We start from the raw sequence: 25,901 nt of genomic DNA, 5'->3' as shown, positions 1-25,901 counted from the left end.
GCTTGCTATCTTTTAGATATCACTTGTGTTTGCTCAAACAAGCCATTTCTGTAATTTGCACTTGTAATGTACACAACACTTATAGTTTGAAATATACTGAATAGTTAGAAAAAATACAAAAAACCTTCAAAACACCCTTATGCTTGCATAACAAGCTTAGGAGATATAGGCCCGATATTTCTCACAAATGGGAGAACTAAGGTTAAGAGATATTTCTCACAATGGAAGAACCAAGGCTAAGAGGTGAGCCAATATGGAAAAATTCCACCTTCCTGTGTGCTGGGCTGCTGAACCTTTAGAGTAGTTATCCCAACTGCTCCACAAAAGGTTCCAAGACTTTAGCTCTTCAATTCCATGAGAAATTCCAAACTGGTGCGGAGAGCATGCCAGTTACAAGAAAAGGGTGTTTGTCTATGTACGGGAATGATATCTTACTTTTAATCACAGACATGTACCCACCACCACCACTATGCAAAGGAAGAAAATGAATTTAGATTACCTCACAATACAAGTGTTATAGGCCAGGTTTATTTGGTTGCCAACTTTGAGGCCTGGGAATAAACTTATGAAGTATAGAGCATAACCTAAACAGTACAACGTATAGGATATAAGATATAAAACAGAAACTATATGTATTAGAATGTGTGTGCATACGTATTATTGTGAACCTAGTGCCAGCTTAAGTCTGGGCAAAATGCCAACTCAAATGTAAACAAGATAAGGAATTCCAAGACTCAAGACTTAACGTTTAAGTGGAGTGTTGATGTTAATTCTGCCTGTCTAGTTTCAGCTTCTATTGTGAATTAGGCACTTGTGGCCAGAAGGGGATAACAGAACCAGATTATAGTTTTTTGTGGGCTTTTCGGGCTATGTGGCCATGTTCTAGAAGAGTTTCTTCCTGACGTTTCACCAGCATCTGTGGCTGGCATCTTCAGAGAATGCTTGCCTGGAAAAGAGTTGGCTATATATATTGTGTGATGTGGCCATTCGACTTCACATTGGAACCAGATTAGCTGACAAGTGACACAACTAAGGAACCAGTGAGCCTACAATGTTTGACAGACTCTCATTATCCTTCACATTTGCCTAGGTTGACAGGGGTTGATAGGAACTAAAGTCCAACTTCTCAGTTCCTCAGCCCTGTATTGACAGCATGGGAGGGTGACCTAGGGACTCCTGTTTATCAGGGGAACTCACCTCATTGATCCCTTTGCCTCCCTTGCCCTTCCCGGAGCCAATGATCTTCTGCTCTTTCAGTGACTGACAAGAGAAGGGAAGAGACAGCATGCATACATGAGCAGAGGAAGTCACTTAAAATCACTCGGGCTAAATCACTGCCACATAAACCACAGAAGCTATCCTCATGCTTCTGAAAAACTCATCTGTGCAGGCCAAGCCACAAAGATCAAAGTAAAGCAGAACACATGCAACTAATCAAGATAATCAAAAAGTCTGTGGATGGTACAAAGAAACCAAATGAAGAGATACAATATTAATGACTGGACTACACCCAGTTAAGTAGCCAAGGGAAAGACAAATTTTAGGATTCTGTTCCCTTCTAATATGAGTCTGGGTATTGTGAGGTTCTCTCCTCTTCTCTCTCTCTCTCTCTCTCTCTGTGTGTGTGTGTGTGTGTGTGTTTTAGGTTCCCGTTTTTAAAGAAAGGCAAAAGAAAAACCAAAAACACAGTGTTCTATCTAAGTTAGGCATTGAACCTGCTTCTGCTTTCCACAGTACTGTTGATGAGTATAAAGATGAGAACATGATTTGCTATTTTAATGCATTCCATCAATTAAATTTCTTGTATTCTGATTTTTGCTGCAATGGCCCTTTCAGAATCTTACCACATCATTACATAATGTTTGCTTATGCCTTCTCCCTTGGCAATTTTCCAATTTAATCAATAATAACAAAAAAGAAATGGAAAAAGAAAAACCCTAGATAGAAAAGGGGGAAAAGACAATAAAAAGGAAAAGAAGAAGAGGATGGGAAATAGCTTGTGGTGTTCATGGCATATACAAATATAATCTACTCTCAGCAGATAAAAACTAAGCACATGTCTCAACAGAAAAATTGACTAAATAAATGGTTGTATTTGAGCCACACATTATCACAGTTTGATAAAGCCAATAATTGCTTCAAATAAATGCTTGAGATGGATAAATCTAGGACATCGTAAGTGTTACTTTTTCTATTTTTTTGGACTACAACTTCCAGAATTCCCCCAATTTGGAAGAGTTCAATTTCCAGCCCTTTATTCCATCACTTGTGGTGCATCCCCATCTCCCTTCCCAGAGGATCTGGGTTTTGATTCTTCAAACCCAGCTGGCATCTCAGCTAAACCGTACAATGTGCTTGAAGTCACAAACAAGTCCATCTATTTGGGGCTTATCCATCATCAAGGTCTTGGTGTTTGATGTCAAAATGTTGAACTTCCGAAACCTTTAAATAAAAAAAGGATAAGAGATTTTAAAGAAATGAGAACAAGCACATATCCTTCACAGAGGCATGTTGCCATCCTCTAGTGGCCACAGACAGTCATGTACTTTTGACTGGCACAACCTATTATTTCAACTACATGCCTAGTAGTCTGCCTGGTTCTTCACAAACCTGTGTGCATTTGATGCAGTCCTCCAATTCTGGTTGTGTGCACCCTTCAGGTTTTACACAGGCCCACTGCATGCTAGGAGAGCTTCCCTGGGGTCAGGGTTTCACAGAGTGTACCTGGAGGGGTTGTCTTCACTCTGGTCCATTGCCATGCTTTGAACTGGTGCCATGACCAGCTCACCCAGCCTCATTCTTCTCAGCAGTACCACAGGTCTCATGCCCTCCTCCCTCCTCCTCTATCTAACACATGAATAAATGCTGTCACCCTTTGCCTTCAAACACAAAAGGCTTATTGTTCTCCACTGACTTTCCAAGGCTGGCTCTTACCCGGCCAAATTGGTAGAATCCCTGGAAGAGAAAGAGTGGGGGAAGAAAGATCAGTGCATGAGAGTTCACTTTCAGCTCCTTCCCAGTTGTGCTGTGGCAATCTCCAACCTGCCCACCCATCTCTAACATTTGAAGTCTAGGTTTCTTTGACATAGGACCCTACCTGTCAATCTCAATCTTCACCTCCATCTGATGGTTCCGGTCCATCAGCTTCACTAGGAGCCTGGAGAGAAGCAACAGCACTACATTACAACCCATGCAACTGGTAGTGGTAGGGTTTGTGCTTTCTGAACAGATATAATAATTCCGAGACCTAAAAATTATTTTATTTCAAGGGTTCCTTCAGAGTAAAAAGGTTGAGAAAGGCTGGTTCAGTTTGTTAATGAGGATTGTACTGGGGCTGAATCCTTTGGATGCAGTCATTTTTCTGCCCCCCCCCCCCCCCCCTTGTGCCTTTCATTTTCTCTCCTCCCTCACCCTGCCTCACCTCCCCCCAAAAATGGCTACCAGGAGAAAGGAGCTACAATTGCATTATTAAGGATGTCTCGTCTCACCTGGCACGGACAGAGAACTTCTGATTTGCTCTCAGCACCAGTGGCCGGCGATTAGGGTAAGGCATGTTAGGCTGAATCTCCACCACGAAGGCACTGGAGATCAGAGAAGGAAGATATTAGTATCCACAACCTATTTTTACCTTGCCCTCATCAACAGAGTCCTTTGCTTCCCCCTGCCCCACTGGCACCTTTCCAAAAGGAAGACAATTTGTTCCTTCAGTCGCTTTTCTAGATGGGGCAAGGTGCATATCAGGGGATCATTGGCATAGGTCAGCTTTTGTTGTAGCTCCCTCAGTGTCTGCAACAGCTGCAGCAAATGGAAGAGGTCCTCACCATTCGCGGTGAACCTGTGGTACACAAAAGGGATCAAGAAGTTTAGGGGGACCACAGACAGGGGATATAGATTAATATGTTAATAGGGGGTGAGGATGGGGAAGGGAGGAGCCCTCCAAGAGTCAAGAAAGCTGGCTAATGAAGTGACGGACTGGACTGTACAGGCATGCCTTGGGGAGACACAAATACAAATAGCACACCAGGCACAGGAGATCCTTTACAAAAGCTCTAGTGGACAGAGAAATAAAGGCAGTTTCCCTCAAGTTGATGCCCCCCATTCTGATGTCTTGGATGACAAATCCAATCAGTGCCAAGTAACATTGCCAACTGTGAGGGATTTTGAGAGTTAATTGGCCCAAATATTTCATAATAACTGCAACATGCAGTCATTATCAAATGGCTATAATATTTTTTCTAGGCAGGTACTGTCCTTACTCTGCCCTAAGAACAATAAGGAACTGCACCACTGGCAAGGAACACTCTGGGACCTACCACTTCTCTAGCTGTCCTAAGCTGGTATCACAGGTGTCTCCAATGCATGCTCGCCGCTGGCAATCTTTCCATGCATCTCGCTCTTTCAGTAGCAGTTCCCTCAGAGTCACTGAACGGCCCAGCTGTTCATGGATCTGGGCCAGCACTTCCTGTGGGGAGAACTGCTGATAACTGAAGTGGTTCAATGTTTAGGCTAAAGAAGGAGGGGGTGGGGACATAACAAACATCAGACTAGCCCCTACAGCCTCTTTTTTAGCCACAAAAAGACAAAGCCATCACTGAGGCTTATTCTCACTCAATCATGGTGCCCAGACTCACCTTACGGCAACAGTCCACATTATTTAACATTACTTGTAACTCCTGCTTTCTTCGGTCTTGAGCAGGATCATTATTAGGCACCGTACTTTCTGCAATAGAAGACAGCATTTAAGACAGGAGTTGGTTACATGAAGGAACAAAGTCACATGTGCCTCTTCCATTTCTGTATTTCCTTGCTTGCTACCAAATTTATTCTGACAGCAGGCTACCACACAGGCAATTCTGCTGAGGAATAAATATATTAATGAGGATCTGTCAGCCTCATTTTTGTTGCATTTCTCAGAATCATGCTGGGATTCTTGTTCCATCCCAGTTCCATTATCATGTGATATTTTTATTTCTTCCCACATGGAGACCCTTGTAGGTTTGTTTTAGAAATGTACTTTTTAAATGTATGAAGTATTCACAGTTTTCAATCATAAACATGGTTTTGTGTAGAGCTTTATGGCTGCTTGCTAAAAAGCATTGCAAGCCCAAGAAATTTACAGATTTCCACAGGGCACTATGCCTTTCATTATATGGCCATCTTCAGAGTAAGAAACAGATATTCCCATTAGGAAACGCAAGTCTGACACAATTCTCTTCCATCTCTTTGTGCTCCTTACAAGCCATATTTCCCAGCAGAATTACAAGGATTTTGACAGCAGTAGGGCACACTAGTGGCCTCAGGAGAAACATTAATGGCAAGATTTTTTCCCTCTGCCTTTGTGACAGGAGGAGGAAGTAGTTCCCTGTGGTTCAGAAGGAGAGGCTGAGCAATCAAAGCAGCTTCCCCAATCCTGGGAAGGTGTCCACTCTAAGAAGGAAAGCCACTAGTGAGGTCAGAGCTGAACTCCATGAAGGTCCCAGAAGATGCTGCTGGCCATTTACTAGTAACAGACAGCAAGCAGAAGGTACTTGTGATCGAGATGCTTCCTATTGCAAGAGGTATGGTCTATGGCTGCTTTGGCAAAACAGGAGCACTCGTGCTGATACTTCAGGTGCACAAACAGCGGCATCGCTAGAAGGGTGTGGAGGATGCAGACCACACTGGGTGACACCTTGGGGGGGGGTGTTAACTGGTGTGTTGGTGGGAAGCAGCTGCCCTACAGGCCTGGCCTGTCTGGTGGGCAAGAAAGCGAATCACCTACCTTTCTCACCCAGCCAGAGGTTCCACCAGATCCAGAAAGGCTGCAGAGCAGCAGAAGCAGCCCGTTCCCAGCAGTTGCCACTGGTGGGAAGGGACTGCTTTCTGGGTCTGACAGGTCTGCTGGCTTGGCAGGAACGCAAGTAGCCTCCCTTTCCCCGTTTGGCCACTGGCTCCACCAGATCCAGAAAAGATTGTTGCCGAAAGGAGGGGGGTATTAAAAATGACCCACATTGGGTGTTAAATATAGGTATACCACTGTGTACAAACGAGCACCAATATAGGCTAAGAATTACATCCTTGGCAAAGATCAAACATGAGGATAGTGACAGATCCATGCCTTAATTTAAAAGAAGTCATCTGATTCCCTGCCCTGATTCCAGCAATGTACAGATTTATTTAAAGACAAAAAACAAACCTCAGATGATACCAGCCACATATGCTGGCAAAACATCAGCAATAAATTCTTCAAAATTAGGGTTCGGGAGTGCGAAGTATCAGCACACTCCCAAGCCCTTGCACACAGCGGCGGCGCCATTATGGCGGCCTCCGGTCTACATGGGGGCCACTGTGATGACACAAGCATAGTACAGTATCCGCACATCACGGTGCTGCGTTTACATTATCGACGCCAATCGCGCACTCATAGAGTCTGCCACAGGAACCAAAAAGACCCTGCTTTTAGTGGATTCTTTTTGGTGCGGAGGGATGCCACGTGGTTTGGCTGCTGCGGTGTCCCTCAGCAGCAAAATAAAATTTAATGGGGGCAGGAAGGATGGCCCTGTGTGGCCCTCAAAGTAAGGTGCCCACGTGGCAAGGAAACCAAGGGCAAAAGGCAAGAGTTACATGCAACCTTAAAGAAAACATTGTTTTTAAACAGAGTTGGGAAGACTTCACAGCCTCTGTGGTTTACTAGAATCAGGAAATCTATTAAACATAATTAGGAGGAAAAGACTTGAAAGAGAATTAAAGGATTCCAAGCCTAGAAATCAATGACCTGAGCATACAGACTTTCTACACAAAATCCACTGTTGGTTGTCTCAAACTTTCTACCCTTCCAGTAGCACAATACAGAGAGGTGTGGAATGTGGGAATTGGTTGCTATTTTTAAACATTTGGCAGACAGACATGTCTGTCACCCAGAGATCTGCTAGTAGATATCTATCTCCCGTCTGCCCTGATATTTAATAACACACCAAAAGAACCGGGCTACTCCAATCTAAACCATATGACCAGTCAAGAGTGGCTCCCGAATGTTTCTCACCCAAATGTTTATGTGTCTTGAAGCAGAAATCAAAGGTGTCCTGAAGCAATTCAAGTTGATCTATGGAGGTTTTCAGAGCCTGTGGAATAGAACCAGGTATCAAGCTCAGACAAAGCAAGCTGAATTAGACAACTCAAGTAACAGGTGAGGGACGGAGGACTCTGCCTGTAACAAGGTATTAGTTTGAATGATAAATGAGCTATCCAATGTACTGCACACTTTACCAAAAACCAGTTCAGCATGTAGGATAGTTTACATTAATATCTGGAGTGGATTCACTGCCCCAATAACATGGAATCCACCAGCAGCCACTGCCATGTACCCACACCTACATCATACCCAAGCCACTGAGATCCAGTTAATGGTCTATCACTTGTGCCCTGCTTCCCAACAGTGGGGATGGAAGATTGTTCTTCAGAAAGAAAAGACAGCATGGGTCCTGGCAGAACGCATTGTGTCCACACTGATACTTATTTATATTATTTTATTTTAAAACTGTTATACGCATTCTACAGGACCAAAAACATTCCAGGTGGCTGTAAAAAAAACAGTTAATACATATTGAAGTCCAAAGGTTCTCTGGTTCTACATCAGCAGAAGTCAATTCAGAATAACTGTATCTTTCAGACAGGATCTAGTATGACATGTACGGAGTGGAGCTCCATGTACCAACAACATGAAATTTAGTGTGCTGTGCAAAAAATCCATGGCTTGCTAAACCAAGTGACCCTAAATTAACATACCTTAACATTGGAAATTTCTTCCTAAAAATAAAAGACCAGTCAACAGAAAGAAGACTAACCAGACAAGTTGTTTTACTTACTCCAAAGCCTTGTGTTTGCAGCACTCTCACCTGAATTGCACTTCGCATAGTTGCTAGCCTGTTTTGAATGTTGTACTGATGGCTAGAGGTCATGAGAGCATCCATTGGGGGCTCCACTACTGGCTGCAGGGAGAGGAAGAGAAAATACACTGAAATTTATAACATATAACAGAAGGCCAAAAGCTAGATTCCTTTGGCAAACAAGGTACTGCTTGGGGCAACTTTTTAGTAACCAGTGGCTTTCAGATTTTCTTCCTTCAAAAAAACCTTTACACAAGGATTGCTGGCTATGCAGTTTGCATAAGGGTATGTTCTAGAATTCACAATTTATGTAGGATTTGGTCATAAGCCTCTAGGTTCTGTCCTGGACCCAGTGCTGTTCAACATCTTTGTCAATGACTTGGATGACAGAATTGGGGATATACTTATCAAATTTGCAGATGACACCAAATTAGGAGGAGTAGCTAATACTCCAGAGGACATGATCAAACTTCATAATGACCTTAATAGATTAGAAAGCTGGGCCAAAGCTAACAAAATGAATTTGAACATAGATAAATGTAAGGTACTCCACTTAGGGCGGAAACGAGACTACGTGTGAAAGGGATCTAGGAGTCCAAGTAGACCACAAATTGAACATGAGTCAACAGTGCAATGCGGCAGCTAACAAGGCCAATGCGATTTCAGTCTGCATCAATAGAAGTATAGTGTCTAGATCAGGGGTAGGCAACCTTTTTGACCCGGGGACCGGGTTGCTGTCCCTCAGACAACTCGGGGGGCCGAAGGCAAAAAATAACTTTTTTTTTTAAAAAAAAATTAAATAAATAAATAAACCAGGACAAATGTAGGACAAAAATTAAAACGGAGGACACTTTTATCAAAATGGAGGACACGCAAAAAAAATCTGCTGATTTTTTTTAAAAATGTTAATATAATGCATGTTTCTGATGCTTCTAAGACAATTGCCTCCTTGCTCCCCCTTGCCCGCCGCTTGCCCGTGCTTGCTCCTCCTTGCCCGCCGCTTGCCCTCGCTTGCTCCTCCTTGCCCGCCGCTTGCCCCCGCTTGCCCCCTTGCCCGCCACTTGTCCCCGCTTGCTCCTCCTTGCCCCCCTTGCCCGCTGCTTGCTCCTCCTTGCTCCCCCTTGCCTGCCGTTTGCCCTGCAAAATCTGTGGCAGGGCCGGGCTGGAGCCGGTCCCTAGGCTTCAGCGGGCCGCATGCAGCCCGTGGGCCATAGGTTGCCGACCCCTGGTCTAGATCAAGGGAAATAATAATGCCACACTATTCTGCTCTGGTAAGGCTCCACCTGGAATACTGTGTCCAGTTCTGGGCACCACAATTCAAAAAGGACATTGCGAAACTGGAGCGTGTCCAAAGGAGAGTGACTAAAATGGTGAAAGGTCTGGAAACCATGCCCTATGAGGAACGACTTAGGGAGCTGGGGATGTTTAGCCTGGAGAAGAGAAGGTTAAGAGGTGATATGATAGCCCTGTTTAAATATTTGAAGGGATGTCATATTGAGGAGGGAGCAAGCTTGTTTTCTGCCGCTCCAGAGACTAGGACCCAGAGTAATGGATGCAAGCTGCAGGAAAAGAAATTCCACCTCAACATTAGGAGGAATTTCCTGACAGTAAGGGCTGTCTGACAGTGGAACAAACTCCCTTGGAGTGTAGTGGAATCTCCTTCCTTAGAGGTTTTTAAACAGAGGCTGGATGGCCATCTGTCGGGGATGCTTTAATTTAGATTTCCTGCATGGCAAGGGGTTGGACTGGATGACCCTTGCGGTCTCTTCCAACTCTATGATTCTATAATTCTTGTTACTGATTTTCTAACACTGAAGATCAGCATTTTCTGGAATACAGCCTGAAAGCCACAGCTGTAGGGGGAAAACTGGACAGCACAATGTAGAAATGCAGAATGATAGAAGGCAATGATAAAAACAAAGTAGATAGGCTGGCTAACCAGATATTAATATTAGATTTGGGAAAACATATAAGGCTCAGAAGTTCTATATCAAAAGGCATAAAGACTCTTGTTCTTAGACCAACCAGCCTTCTTTTATTGCACACACAGAGAATTTTATGATGATAGTGTATGACATTTGAATCTGTAATAGAAAATGGCAGTTTCAGTTAACTCTCTATTTTCACCAACAGAAAAATCAAATTAAGAAGCATGGAAGCAGCAAAGATGCAGAAAACACAGAGAGTCCCAACAGAATGAGTCAGGAGTTGTCCAGCACCAAAGACACACCATTAGAAACCTACTGTATTTCAGATCAAAACTTCAGCTGAAACCAGATATTTATTCCAAGCCAAATACAAACAAACAAACAAACAAAACCTAAGAGACCTGCCAAATGATCTTGAAGTAAATGAAAGGCCTTAAAGGAAATGCCAGTTTGATGTGTAAAGGAGAAGAACAATTAAAGAAAGTATGGCAAGAATGGTCAGTTATAGTTAATCTTAAATGTAAATCAAAAGTAGATGGAATTTCAGAAAAACTGAGCAACATAATGGGGAAGAGGATTACGCAGCAGGAGCAGGATTCAAATACTGGATGTTCTTGAAAGCCCAATCAATTTGTAAATCCATTTCAAGTAGTATCAGAATCAAAATAAAAAGACAAGCCTATGAATTGTAAGAACTGAATCCCTGAAAGTGATATAACTACAAATAACTGACTTATTGCTAGACATTTTCCTTGGCTTCTCAAGTTCAAAGTCAGTCAGCCTTGAGAGTCTTCACCTTCAAGCCTGGGGAGCACAGCAAATGAAGAGATAACCATATATTGTTATTGTTGTTGTCGTGGTGGTGGTGTGTCTTCAAGTGGTTTCTGACTTATGGTAACCCTAAGGCGAACCTATACTCGACTATAAATTGATCTTATGTATAAGTTGAGGGCAGGTTTTGTAGCCAAAATTATGACCCATGGATAAGTTGAAGGTAAAACTTAGGGGGACGTAACAAAGGATGCAAAGGATGAAGCAAAAGAAAACAATATCAAAGAACTTAGAAAATTCCAACAGGCCTAACTGTTTCTGCTCATCCTAAAAACTGGATGAATTAAGAGGGAACTACAATAAATGGTGGCTGTGTGATGTATAAGAGAGGTGACCAGGCACAGCCAAGGCTAAGAAAATGCACACATTTTGAAAGAATGTAAAGACAAAGCAAAGAAAATGGTAGTCACGTTAGCACTGATTACACCCTTTAACTTTAATGTGAGAACTATGCCTGATTTTAACCTAGAAAAGAAGACAAACATACACAAATGTCTTATTCAAATCCTTCAAACCCCAATTCCTCTTGGAACTCCTTTGAGAGAAAGTGCCAAAGAGTTGCCACCACCATTTTCCCAGGAGGGACTAAGACCCACTTTTTGCCACTCTATTCAGTAACAGTTAAAGTAAAGATAAAGTAAAGTGGGATGCGGTATCTTAGTTGTTAAGACGCCAGTTCTGACACTTGCAAGACAAGAAGGTTGGCAGTTCGAGGCCTGTATGCTGCATGATGGGGTAACCACTAAGATACTGTTCCTGTCACTTCTTATCTTACAGTCATCAGAACTGGTATCTTCACCACTAAGATACTGCCCCTGTTACTAGTCTCAGCTTCAGGTCCATAGCTAGGCTGGGGCAACTGGGGCACCACCACATGCAGCCCATGCATTGCACAAATTCCACCCTCGGTTTAGCAGCTAGGCTTGAGTCCTCAGAGCGAGAGAGAGAGATTCATAAGCTATTTATTTTCATGGAAAGAAAGATTGAAGTCCATGGTGCTGATGGGAAAGCACATCAGATCTGAGAAACAAAACCCATGCAGAGTGATAATGATATTCTAATGCAATTTTATTTATTTATTGAATTTATATCCCATTCTTCTCACAGGATGAGATTCAAGTCACTTTACAATAATATTATTTTACAAACATTATAAAAGAATTAAATACATAACAATATTATTAAAAATAATTAAAAGCAATTAAAAACACTAAATATATATTTAAAACATAATTTCCATTAAAATATTAAAAATACAGCACACCACACACACACACAACAACTACTACTACTCCATTATTAAAACTCAAAGGCCTTCAACTGCTGACAGAAAGAGAGCAGAGAGGGGGCCAACCAGGCCTCCTACGGAAGGGAGTTCCACAGCCTGGGAGCAGCCACAGAGAAGGCTTTCCCCAGGTCCTGACCAACTGTGCCTGCAAAAGTGGTGGAGCTGTGAGAAAGCTCTCCCATATAGATCTCAATGCTCACACTGGCTTATAGAAGGAGATAAGGTCTTTCAGATAGTCTGGACCCAACCCATGTAGGGCTTTTAAAGGTCAAAACCAGCACTTTGAATTCTGCCTGAAAATGGACTGGTAACCAATGGAGTTATTTCAATAAGGGAGTGACAGAATCTCTGTAACCAAAACCCAATCAACAGTCTGGCCTCAGCATTCTGGACAGAGTTATGTTTCTGAAGTTTCCAAAGTGTTGCCTCACACAGTAGTCCAAATGGGATATAATCAAGGCATGTGCCACTGTAGCAAGATATGACTTCTCAAGGAATGAGGACAGCTGGCATGCTAGTTTTAACTGTGGAAATGTATTCCTGGCCATAGTTGAAACTTGGACATCCAGGCTCAGGTCTGAGTCCAGGAGCACACCTGAACTATGAACCTGAGATTTCAGGGGGAGTGTAACTCCATCCAGAATTCCCTGATCTGCCTTCCAACTGACCAGGAGCACCCCTGTTTTGTCTGGATTAATTTTCAATTTGTTCATTGTTATCCAGTCCATTTCTGACAGAGGACACTGGTTTAGTAAAGACTCAGCTTCCTTGAAATCCAATAGAAAGGAGAGAGAGTTGTGTATCATCAGCATGCTGAAGCCAAAATCTGCAGATGATCTCTCCCAGTGTTTTCAAGTAAATATTAAATAGCGTGGGAGACACACATGAGCCCTGACATACCCCATAGGATAGTAGTCATCGTGTCAAACAGGCATTCCCCAACACCACTTTCTGAGTCCACCCCTCCAGGCAAGACCAGAGCCACTGTAAAACAGTGCCCCTGAACCCCATCCCAAGGAGGCAACCCAAAAGGATACCATGGCTGATGGTATCAAAAGCCACTGAGAAGTCCAGCAAAACCAACAGGGACAAACTCCCATTGTCTAGTTGCCTGCTTACGTGGTCTACCAAGAGGACCAAAGCTGTCTCTGTTCCATAGCCAGGTGTGAAGCCAGACTGATAATAAATTTCGTCTATCCTTTCATTAATTATTCTACCAACAGACTTATTTACTCATTTCCTAATATATATGTGTATACACCTAATATAAACAATGAATGATTTAATTGTTTCCCCCCACACTCCAATTCAGCTTTTCCTGCAGATGATGAAGAGGAGGGCACATAAATACTAGCTGAAAAGTGTGATATTACAAGGTGAGGATGAAAGCATGGACAGACAACAATGCTCAGTAAAGTGGAAAAGCAACCAAGAGACATTATAGGGGGAATTGTTTGTTTGTTTATTTATTTATTTATCTATCCATCTATTTATTAAGTTAAGGTGGGAGAACTCGATAGGAAAGGTCCAATCTTACGTGAGAGGCAGCCAAGGCAGCCGACAAAATAGCTTGCTCCTGCCTCAGCAGACCATCAATGACATTGGCCAGTTGCTCAGGACGCTCTTGATACAGGGCCTGGAAGGAAGGTAAGAATAGATGAAAAGTTGCAACTGCATCCACATACCAACTTTTCACATGATCTGCTGACTACACTGAGGAGAGAGGAGGGCACTGTCCACATCGCAACCCACAGGTCATGATGATTCACATGCAACCTTGTGGATTTCCCAAGCAGAATAAATATATGCCTCTCACATTTCAGTCTTTTGCTGTCAGGTTTCACCACCTCTCTTTTTATACCTATGTGTGTTTGAACTTTCATCTGTCCATTACCCCTGCATATACGAGAAGGTTTTATCCATATAGTCAAGTGGGCTCTCATCCATGAAAGCTTATGCCACAACTACAACACCAGCTGCACCAACAGTATCAGAAGCAGCAGCAATAGTATTCATAAAGTTCCCATCAATCTACACAGCACCATCCTAGCCCTGTTTATTTGGTAGTTACTACCAGTGAATTCAACAGGGTCTATTTTCAAGTATATCTACAAAGTCAGGACCAGTTAGTTATTCTTGAAGAAATACCAGAATTCTTTGTGGTTGCTCTTATACTGATATTCAAAGGCCAGCAAGAAGTAGGCACTTTAGAAAATGAATTCACTAATGATTTGAAGAAGAAGGATGAAAAATGTGGTCTTATAGCAGCCAAATGAAAGGAAAAAAGTAGGGAAGAAAAGAGGAAACAGTACTAAGCTTAAGGGATGTATTGAAAAGAGCTGACAGTACCAATACAAATATCAGACGCTGAAATAAAAAACTAGCAAGTATTAGTGAATACTTTTTTGTAATGGGAATAAAAAAGTGAGGATTAATCAAATATATTGGTATAAACCCCCCAAAGATGGAGGATTGGGGCTCCCAAATTTAAAATGTTATTATAGCGCAAAGCAATTAAGATATATCATAGATGGAATTACAGAGAAAGGGGAAACGGATTGGTTAGAGATGGAAACAATAGAAATAGAGAAAGAAGTGGAAAATATATTTTTAAAAGAATTTTACTATGAAAGAAATAGAAAACTCCTTTCTAAAGAATATATTAGAGATTTGGAAAAAATACAAAGAAAAAATAATGCCTGCTATCTCACCATTAATACCAGTTGTAATGTTAAAAACTTTCTAATAAACCTAAAGGAAGAACTAGAGAAAGAGTTCAGGAAACAAGAAATATACAGGATAAAAGAATTGATGAAGGATAAAGGAAAATTAAAGGACAAATTACTAAGTCTAAAATCAACTTTGTTTAATTGTATTTAACTGGAACAATGGACAACAAATTGGAATAGGAAAATTATAGAATTTAGAGAACATACAAAATTTGAACAAATAATTAGGCAAAGCGATAGTATGAAGGCAAATGAAATTTTAAAAGGTGTTACAAGTGAAATATATAAATTATTATCAAAATATAATGAGAAAGAAAAATATCTTAGGATAATATGGGAGGAGGATTTAGCACAAATAATAAATATTCAAGAATGGGGAAAATTTGGAATCAATGCCATTTAAAACATTTATCCATACGGATAAAGGAGAATTATTATAAATTAATGTGGAAGTGGTATTTAACACCAGTAAGGTTAAATAATATAAATAAGAATTATTCAAGGCTATGTTGGAGGAGTTGCCAAGAAACTGGTACTTATATTCATATGTGGTGGGGATGTATACCTGTAAAGAAATTTTGGCAATTAGTATTTAAAGAGATAAAAGAAATAACAGAAATTGACTTAGAAATTTGTTCAAAGATAGCACTATTATCTATATATAAGATCAACTGCACCCAGGCTATGAAGGATTTAATTACAAACTTATTAACAGCAGCAAGATTAATTGCAGCAAAAAAGTGGAAAGATCAGGGAGATCTACAAATACAAGATTGGTATAAAAAGATATGGCAAATGACAATTAATGATAAGTTAACTTGTGGAATTAAGATTAAAAAAAAGGAATAATGAAAGGAAATTATTTTGAAGCAATATGGAAAATATTTGTACAAAAGGTTTTAGTAAAAGAGGGAGGTGTTTTACCTCCACGGGAAGAGTTACAATTTTGGAGGGTAGAGTAATATGAAGATAATAGGTTCTGGTAAAGGGAGCACTTGAGGAAGGAAGAAAAAAATGAATTAGTGATAAATTAATAGTATTATTCCTTTGTAGAATTAGGAATAGTATATAATGTAAAGAAGACAGTAGGAAGAATGAAGATATTAATAATAATTTTATGTGTTTTTTAAAATATTAAATGGTTTGATATGAATAAAAATAATAATAATAATTTATTTATATTCTGAATTTTCCGAATATAAATATACTGCCCCCAACACGCTCCTTTCTTGTCCTGTCCCTTACCTCCATCCACTTCACTCCCTGGCATGCCTTTCTCCATTTTTAAATATTTTTTTTCAACTTTTGTTATGCAGCTTCCATTTAACATTTTTAAATTAAAAAAATAAACAAACTTGATACTGCACTGTTCCAAAACCACGCAAAAATCTTAGAATAAAATTTTAATCATGAGAAAGAGAAAGTGAGGAGGAGCAAACAGTAACACCATGTGACTGCAAATCACATGAATGACCTGGGATGGCTTTTTGCACCTGGGGCATTGTACAATCGGTAGCTCATTCACAGGTTTCCTCCGTGAATGTGAAGGGAAGGCTGGGGGACAGGACAGAAATGGGAGGGAAACTGCGTTGTGTGATCACTGCCGATGCCCCTTCTCTCCCAATAAAATCACAGTTTAAAAGCCCTTATATAAATGTATGATACAGTAGCTGTGCTCTCCGATACTTGGGTACTGTCAGTTTCATCATCTTGCCAGATCCTTTGACTCAAACACTTCTCATTAACTGTCCTGACTCAACTACCATTTAATTGTAGTGTATAATGCCTTGCTCTAGTACTATGAAAGAGGGAGAAAAGTCACTTGTATTAGTAGGGTCATTTTTGGTGATTATACACCATACAAAGACGCATTACAGGAGGCTGAAGCTGCTCAGCAAAAAGGAAAATGGTGTGAGTGCCCATGGCGTGCACGCACAACCACACATCGAGCACAAGCCCCATTATATCAAATGGGACTCGATTAAATGCACTTTTTGCCTTACACAGGAGGGGGTCTCCTGGGCGGATCCCCCACATAAGAAAAGGGCCCACTGTACCTATGCATCCATCCACACATGCAGATGTTACATCCAGTACCATCAGGGGCCAGCCTGTAGACAGAGGCTCCTCCCTCCCTAACTGTCATCGTTCGGCCTCTGAGGGAGAGAGAAGGCTGGCCCAGTACCATCAGGGGCCAGCCTAAAGACAGAGGCTCCTCCCTCCCTAACTGTCATCGTTCGGCCTCTGAGGGAGAGAGAAGGCTGGCCCAGTACCATCAGGGGCCAGTCTAAAGACAGAGGCTCCTCCCTCCCTAACTGTCATCTTTCGGCCTCTGAGGGAGAGAGTAGGCTGGCCCAGTTTCATCAGGGGCTAGCCTGAAGAAGAAGAGCCCTCCCTCCAGTCCATCTGCCTTGGTCCAGGCCTCAGAGGGAGAGAAGAATGCGGGACCTGATTCCCTCCCCCCCTCACCATTCCCTTCTCCTTTTGTGTCGTGTCTTTTAGATCGTAAGCCTGTGGGCAGGGAACTGTCTGTTATCCCCTTTATTGTAAACTGCTTGGATTCCCAGTGATTGGGCGGTATATAAATAAAACCTATTATTATTATTATTATTATTATTATTATTATTATTATTATTATTATTATTATTATTATGTTTTGCAAATAAAACCCCAAGTACTTTGTGATCTTTAAATTGGTTTCAGTCAGCCCTCTGTATTTATGGACTCAACCATTCACAGACTGAAAACATTTTCAATTCCCTCCCTCAAAGGCAATTTACTACACCACTGTATATATAGTACTTTCTTTTCCATCTCAGCTGACTTTTTCTGAAAATCAGCAGACAAACTTTATATTGTAAATTAGGCTTCCTTGGCCAGGTGTGCTCTCGAAAGTGTTGAATTATTATTATTATAATTCCCACAGTACTGTGACCACTGGCTATCCTGGCTAGGATTAATGGGAATAAAAGTTCAAAAAATCTAGATGGCATTAGAATTAAGGGAAGGTACAAAATGGGAACTGTCTCCCTCCTGCAACACACAATGTGTTGGCAGCAACCACTTGCACTCTGTAGCCACAGTGATCCACCAGAGCTGCATTTGGGGGCATCTTTTATGAGAAGGATGATCAACTGCAAGAAGGGCCACTTTTCACCCCTGTGGTGCGCTTCATCTGCTGGATTCTATGAAAAATAAAACTGAAAATCAACCCCAAGAAATGATCAGAAGTCAACTTCTGGCTTACTGGATTTTTTCAGCCAATTTTCAATTTAAAAAAACCCTGGGTTTTTAGGGAATTTGAGATGTTTAAAATGTTACTGGTCCTTCAAAAGACATTTTTGTACACTTTTCCAGCAATTTTGAAAAATTTGGAGGGGGGGGGTCAAGGCACCTGTGTGCTCAGAGAGGGAATTGAGGACTGCAAAAGGGAACTGGGGGTTTCCGGTAGTCGAGGGACTGTGTGTACCCCACCCCTTTCTAAGAAAAAGTGAGGTTCTTTCGGCCTAAAGGCCAAAAAGACCAAATAGAATTTAACAGAAGTTCTGAGGAAGCGGCATTCCAGTGTAGAGCAGGATCTAAGACCCCAAAAATTCCACCATTTTTTCACCTTAAAACTCTTAGAGGACTTTTTTACACGGTGACCTATGTGCTTCCATCCCCAAAATGGTTAAAGTGCTGGCATTCCGGAAAAGCAAGCCAATTCGCTAATGCTTATCATACACAGAGCAAAAAAAGGGGTTAAATGCACATTACTTAGGCAAAAAAGTGGGTTGAATGTGAATTTGGGTTTCAGTTGGATAAGGACAAATTCTGTTGCTAGCTTGGAAATACGTTTTCTGCACATGCTCCAAACTGTCATTTTCCTAAGTGCACAAACACACATGCTTCAGAGAGGGAAGGGAAACCAGGGAGGAAAATCTTCTTTGCCCCAGAAGCTGTTTCAGAGGAAGGAAGGCTGAGGTTTCCCTTTGCAAACTCCCGTAAAACCACACATAAACACACACTAGAGAGAAAGAGGACAGGGCTGGTCCATAAACTTGCCTGATTTCAGCAAGAGCTGAACCTCCTAGATGCCCTCCCTTTCCAGGACATATCCTCCATTTCTCCGTCCTGTACAGGAGGAATTCCAAAACATCCTCTTTCTCTGCCTTCTCCCATCCACCCACAGTTACAAAAAAACACAGGACCTCAGGTCCCACTATTGTCAATGAATACCAATGTGCGCAGAACCACATTAGCGTGTCTGGGTGCATGCACTGCCATTGATGATAATGGCCATCCATGGATGCTCTAACCTCCAGATGGTTAACCCAAGGATGGCGCAGGCTGACTGCATCTCATGCTATGGTATTCTCCTCAACTCAGACCCCTCAATTCATGGTTCTCCGCTCCCTCATCCCGCCGCCATTCACGTAATGCTTGTACCTGGAGATGAGCTCTAGAGCGTTGCAAGTTGTGTTTGAGCAATATGTTAGAGTTGTTTTCTTCGCCCAATGCTAAACGCCCCAGTTGATCATTCAGGAGAGTTAGTATATCGTGGAAAAGCAAGCAGGCCAGTGAGGGATCTGACTGTGCTACTCTGTTCCTAAAACAGACACAAAGGTGGAAAACGGTTGATAAAGAGTGATATTTCAGCTTGTACTGTACACACAAAAACAAAATGCATCTGAGGAGGTAGACTTAAGTTGACAAAAGCTCATGCCGCCAAGTTCTTTCTTTCATTTAGTCTCAAAGGTGCTACAAGATGTCTTTTCACACAAAACAAAGATACAAATACTGGAAGACAGGGAGCACTCATGCAGATGGAAGGAATATTAGAGGTGATGTCAAAAAGTATGAGGAAGAGTAAGCCTCTGCTATGTCCCACGGGGCTCAGCTTGCTTGGCCACTGTCTAGGTGGTTATGAGGCCTCATATTTGTTGGTGCAAATTTACTGATCACATGATGAAGAGGATATTTTCATATTAGAAGTGTCTAAATGGCTCCACTCATATCTGTGGAAATACAGGCCTGTTACAGACTGCCAAAATAAAGCTGCTTTGGGTCTCTTTGGAGGTATGCTGTTTAAATGATGCACGCATCCTAAGAATCCAGAAGCTACACCAAAGCTGCACTCCAGTGCTTAGGAATGGAGTGTGGCTTTGGCGCAACCTCCGGACTCTTAGGACCCATGCATCATTTAAATAGCATACAGTACCTCCAAAGAGACCCGAAGCAGCTTTATTTTGGCAGTCTGTAACAGGCCACAGTGATCTCATTAGTCTTCTGTTAGAACTTTATAGAGCTCCCTCTACAGTTTGCTTCAAGAAGCAAGGCCCAGTAGCACTGGAAAGGGTAATGCTGGTGCTATCAAACAGCCTCCTAGAAAGAATCCTCATTCTGGCACAAACAGATAAGCAGTCATAGCCCAGAAACGTCAGGATCCAATTGGAGAAAGGAAGAGAATTTTTCCTTATTCTTTGGATCTCTCAATCCTGCCTCACCCTCTTTCTGCTGTTAGAGAACAAAGTGCCCTATTTCCTCTCTCACAATACTGTACTAGAACCCATGGTCATTTAGTTAAATTGAATGGTGGAAGATTCAGAAGAGACAAAATAAGTCCTGGTTCATTCAGCACATAGTTCAGCTGCAGAATCCTCTGCTAGCAAGTTAGCCAAGAACTTGGGAGGGCCTTGGAAGGGAATGACTTCTTAGTTACCGTACATTTCTATATGTTACTTTTCCCTCAGTAGGCTCAAGGAGCTCTGTATGGCTCTCCTCCGTCCGAGTTTACCCTACAACAATCCTGTGAGGACAGATTAAAGACACATGACTGGTTTAAGGCCACCCAATGAAATTAATGGATCAACGGGGACTTGGGCCCCAATCTCCCAAATCCCAGATCAACATTTTAACCACTACATCAGAGTCAGGGGAAGTGTTGCCTATTGGCCACATGAAACTCCCCAAAGCCTCTCCACACATGAAGGCTTGGGAATTTAATAGAGTCCCCCTCCCCCCCAAAAAACCAGAACATCCCTTCCCAAGGAATAAAACCAGAAGCTGAATTCTGGCCAGTTCCAATTGTTGTTGTATTTTAGCCTTTTGTGCAGCACATGCTCAATCGTGGGGGCCCAAAATTTGAAGTTGCCCATCTCCATGTTACACTAACTGCTGTTTCAGACAATTTCATCAAAAGCTACCCATCGCTGCTAATCATCATGGCTATGTATCATGTCCAGCATGCCTCTGCATATAAGTTGTTTGGAAGCACTATTCAGGGGCTATAGTTGCTCCCGTCTCCCATTGGGACTTCTGGCTACTCCCTGTGAGAAGGAAAAACTGGATGAAACAGGTCTTCACCAGCAGCACAGCTCTTTCATCATTCTTTCTTTCTTTCTTTATTTCATTTAAATGCCACCTTTCTCCCAGAGTGAACTTGAGGTGGCTCACAAATGAAGTCAGTAAAAAAAAATAATACAATTTGTAGAATAATTATAATCATCATATTTAAAACAATATAAAATTACTTTAAAAGTATACAAAAATAAATAAACAAAGCAAACACACCAATAAGAATTCTCCCTACAAGTAATTACATATTAAAGGCCTGCTTACATAAAAAGGTCTTTGCCTGCCCTAAAGATGCACCAGATTCCAAGTAAAACATGTCAGCCATTTCTTAAGGAGTAAGGGTGTTACACCACTCTCCACAAAGAGCCCGGAAGACTGCACCCCTCCCATTTTTATTTCTACTATATAACCTGGGAAGGCTGATTTTTTCACACCTCCACCAATGGCCAAAAGCAAGGGGATGCTATTGCCTATTTCACTGTGTTCTGGAACCATTTTTCATTTCCCTCGCCTTTTAATAACTGTATTTCATTTAATGTAATAGTACCATAGCATTCTAGTATTGTTGTTGTCTTAGTTTTTGCAGACCAAGAAAGATAGACTGACAATAATAACAGAATGCAATAAGCTGACATTAACTTTATTTGGGCTGAGAATCACTGGGTGGAAATATCAGAGAAAAGCAATCTCATGGGAAGCAATCCCTACAGATTCTTATGAGCTACACTTATAGGAGGAAAGAAATGACCAGTTGCAGAGGAAAGGAGGCGGAAGTCTCCTTTTTAGGCAACAATCCCATAACATTACCAGTCTTGTTCCTCAATCCAGTATGCCAGGTACTGTCGCACTTCCATGGGCAGGCTGTTGTCCAAATAGAGGTCATGCACTTGATTCAGATATACACTGTCCAACGACTGGATCTGCTGCCACTGGGCCATGTTGGGGAGAAGTCAGTCCTAGGCTCCACACTGTTGACAACCCTTAAAGAGAGAAAGTCAGAACATCAGAAGTTAGAGAGAAGTCCCTCTGCAGGGAACCAAGACATTAAAAGACTACCAAAAACAGTACCAGTTTATTGTTGGCAGATAATTTTGAATTAAGAGAATTTCAACAACCTAAGAAAGTACAAAACTATACAGTACACACTCTGTAACTTAAAGTGTGTGTGTGTGTGTGTATCTGCAGTACTGGAATGACCAATTACTTCTGATTCTTCTGACCATAACAAAAATATTTCTATCTCCTCAGATATTTGTACTGTATTACTAAATCTTTTTTTTTTTTTTTTTTGGTAAAGGGAATATGTCATAAACAAATCCCATTCAGATTCACACTTACATCCTTTAGGATAAATTCAACATTAGTTCTGCCTAGAATAGATCCATTGCAATCAGAGGGACTGAATTTAGTTTACAATGGGATCTTGTAGCACCTTTGAGACTAAATGAGAAAACCAAGTTTGTAGCATGAGCTTTTGTACACTCAGTCTACTTCATCAGATGCATATTAATTCAGTTGAGACTAACAAATTCTCTTCATTTCAATGGGTCTACTCTAGTAGGAAAAAACCCTATGATAGTGTCACCTTAGGGTCACCATAAGTAAAAAAATGTCTTGGAGGCAGACAACAACAAAAAACCTCTAGCAGAACCCTACATTTAACCCAGAGGTGGGCATCAATCACAATCCAGATGTCACTGGACTGTAATTCCAGAAGCTCTAACCCAGCACAAGCAATGCTGAGGAATGCTGGGAGCTGCAGTTCAACAATTCCTGGAGAGTTGTCTGATCCCCAACACTAATTTACTTGAGAAGCAACATGAGGTTTAATGTGGCCTTACTCCCAGAACTTGGAAAAGGGCCTACAGCTTGGTTCTGAAAAATTTGTAGTTCAAAAAAATATTTTTTTCCAAGCTCTACTTGTTCCTTCTTCTTCCCTGGCCATTCCTTAGTTGCAAGGATAAGTAATTTGTGATCCAGGATTCTAGGAAAGATGGAAAAGTCTGACTACTGTGGAGGGAGATCATTAGCCTTACAATCTAACACTCGATGGGTTGCAGTGAGCCTTCATGCCAGGGATGCGCTTGGGCAGGAGGGTACATTAAAATGGATTACACCCACATTTTAAAAAAATCCATTCAAAACAAAGGAAGAATAGTGAAAATGCATTCCATCACGTAGTAGATTCTACCAGTGTTGCAGGGCCAAATCCAAACCAGATCATTCCCATTCCACCTGCAGATTTTACAATTAGGCTTCACAGTCATTTTGATGGTTTCAGGACTGCACCCCACAGAAATGAAGGGTGCACAGTAAAAAGTGTGGAAGTCTCATAAACCTGGAGGAATGCAATGGAGTTCAGCTCCATTTCCACTATCTCTCTGTGGTAACATGAGAGGTAAGTAACTCTTACCAGTTTCACAGTCAAATGGAAACAAAAGGAGATGTGAAACTAAGAAGAGAAAATTACAAGCTATCATGGACTGCCCTGGGCCTGACTTAGAGGCACAGTCAGAGGACTGAGACTCTGAAGACATGGAGGAGGCTGAGACAGAGGCAGATCTGGGGCTGCCTGGATCAGCAGTCCCAGAGTAGGCTCAGGAAGCTGCAGGGGGAGAAACAGGCTCTAGGCTGCAGGTGCTAGGGCCTGTGGAGAGAAGGCAGGTCAAGGAGTCCTTGAGGAGGTCTTCCAGGCTAGAAGCCAAGAGGAGAGCTAATGGGTTTCAGCTGAGAGGAGCAGAGGCCTTTTAAAAGACCTCCAGCTGCAGAGGTTCTTTACAGCCAACAACCGGTCTTGCGGCTTTGTCGTTCCTGTATTCCTTGCTTTTGGATTCAAGTTATCTGACCTCTGGACTTCCTTTGTGACTACGCTCTTGCCTCTGTCCTTTGCTATGACTGATTGATTGGTATTGTGTGACCCTTCGACTGGACTCTTGACTACTCCTTTACATATTCCCTTGCTATGCTGCCCTCAGTAGAGGTAAGCAGGACACAAGCAATGTGGGAGGGTGAAAAACATCAAACCAAACAAGCAAGCTGATGTCAAAGGAGTTTAAGGAACCAGGAAATACAGTCCTCAATAAACACCCATTGCAGCAGGCCAAGGAGTTGAAAATGGATTTTGCTCAAGGGGAAAGGATATTATCAATGGCACTGAACAGCCCAAGCCCTCTCTGAAAGAGGTTCCATTTTGTTGTGACTACTCAAGAGAACAATCCTAGATACTCAGTGAGGACAGCTAAGGGGGCTGCTGCAAACCAGTGGGTTCTGAACCTTTGGCCCTCCAAATCTTGCTGGACTAACTCACAGAAGCCCCAGTCACAATATGGTCAGGAATTGTAGTGGTTTATGTCCAAAACAACTGGAGGGCCAAAAGCTGAGAACCACTTCTGAACACCAAGAGCAAAATTGTATGTTTTAGTTATGTTTGTAATATATCAACACACACAGAGTAGTATTTTATTTATTCAACCTGTAACAAAAATTGTAACAATCATTAATTTTCTTGAAAACATACCTTATAACATTTCTAACAATTTAATTATCCATTTCATGTAATTATAAACTTATCTTTTACACATTGAGTTCACTATCATAATATAACAACTTCCATTAACTTTTGTATATTTTTAAATGTAATTTTATATTTTTATTGAGATGAGACAATTATAATCATTTTAATTTTTTAAGCGGTTTTATCCGTGAGCCATCTTGCACCCCTTTTTGGGAGAAAGGTGGCATACAAATGAAATAACTAAACCAGTGATGTCCAAACACTGGCCCTCCAGGTGTTTTGGACTTTAGCTCTCAGAAGCCTCAGCCTAACAAATATAAATATCCTGGACATCTGAAGAGCTTTTCACTTCCATGGGTGCACCTCCATTACAGTTGGACCAGAAATAGGCCACAAAACCTGCACCCTTCCTGTGACATGCCCTAAATCAGAGGTGAATTATGCCATCCCAAGTGCTTGTGTAATAATAAACTTCCTCTCACTGGAAACAGTGGGGATTAAATCACCCACCTGCCCCTCACCTTTAATTCTAGCTGATACAAGCCAGCAGGCTTTAGGAAGTGGTCGTCTTCATGCCACAAACTTTCCACACTCACTACCTTGAGACTGCTCTTATCTTAGAGTGCTGGGTGTTTTACTTATCTGCCTTTAACTTGTCTGTCCAGGAAGTCATAACTAGCAACACAACTGGCAATCTTTAATAAATAAGCCACAAGTCAAAACAATTTGGTACTGCATGAAACGGCTCCAAAAAAGAGCAACAAAGAGCCAAATTAGAAGAAATTCAAAGAAAAAGGAGAACCAGGCTATTTTCAAGAACAGAGCTCAAAACTAAGACCAGAAACAAAATGGATTTCTATCCATTTTTCTTATACGCCCAGGTGAAGTCTGCCAGATGATACTGTACACTGTCTGGTCCTGAAGGTTTTGCTGGAGGGAAAGGCCATAATATGGGTGCCCCAACAACTGAAGGGTCCTACATTGGATCAGTTGGCCTGACCCTTGCTACGAATGCCTAGCTCAGCTTCAGTGAAGGATTGAAGTGGGCTTCTTCACTACCATTCTATTGATAGGAACACAATAATAATAATGCTTTCTTGCTTCTGTACTTTGCTTTGCAAAAGAATCAATAGTTACAGAAGGCCCATAGATTGAGCCTACAGAGTAAAGTGCAAATGGGCTGTGTTGGCCCCTACCCTTTCTTTCTGCGCGTGGCAGTAGTATACGCACTCACATAATCACCCCCTCCTTCCTCTGGAGGGCTCTGAATACAATGGCCTGTGTTTAGCAAGTGGCCTTGAGGAGTTTAGCTAGCTCTAAGTATCTCTTTTGCAGTAGCTAGCTATCTCTGTATGTAATGCCAAGAAGAAAATACAGGACCATTGAGTGAACAGTGAACGCAACCAATCG

General features: G+C 41.7%; 1 protein-coding gene across 1 annotated transcript in view; it reads right to left on the bottom strand.

Annotated features, from left to right (window-relative positions):
• Positions 1-25,901, bottom strand: part of STAT2 (signal transducer and activator of transcription 2) — a 42,283-nt gene that overhangs the window by 12,204 nt on the left and 4,178 nt on the right. Inside the window, exons 2-14 of the mRNA XM_042449635.1 lie at positions 21,785-21,957; positions 19,070-19,229; positions 13,450-13,548; positions 7,875-7,967; positions 7,022-7,100; positions 4,632-4,720; positions 4,314-4,462; positions 3,677-3,835; positions 3,489-3,581; positions 3,098-3,157; positions 2,935-2,955; positions 2,349-2,442; positions 1,198-1,260 (exon numbers count right to left, since the gene is read on the bottom strand). Coding sequence (XP_042305569.1) covers positions 1,198-1,260; positions 2,349-2,442; positions 2,935-2,955; positions 3,098-3,157; positions 3,489-3,581; positions 3,677-3,835; positions 4,314-4,462; positions 4,632-4,720; positions 7,022-7,100; positions 7,875-7,967; positions 13,450-13,548; positions 19,070-19,229; positions 21,785-21,915 — 1,290 coding nt within the window. The 5' untranslated portion in view covers positions 21,916-21,957. The remainder of the gene's footprint in view (positions 1-1,197; positions 1,261-2,348; positions 2,443-2,934; positions 2,956-3,097; positions 3,158-3,488; positions 3,582-3,676; positions 3,836-4,313; positions 4,463-4,631; positions 4,721-7,021; positions 7,101-7,874; positions 7,968-13,449; positions 13,549-19,069; positions 19,230-21,784; positions 21,958-25,901) is intronic.

The sequence above is a fragment of the Sceloporus undulatus genome, chromosome 2 (assembly GCF_019175285.1).
Source record: "Sceloporus undulatus isolate JIND9_A2432 ecotype Alabama chromosome 2, SceUnd_v1.1, whole genome shotgun sequence".
Taxonomy (NCBI): Eukaryota; Metazoa; Chordata; class Lepidosauria; order Squamata; family Phrynosomatidae; genus Sceloporus; species Sceloporus undulatus.
Note: the sequence above shows the minus strand (reverse complement) of the source record. Positions and strands in the feature narration are given on the sequence as shown.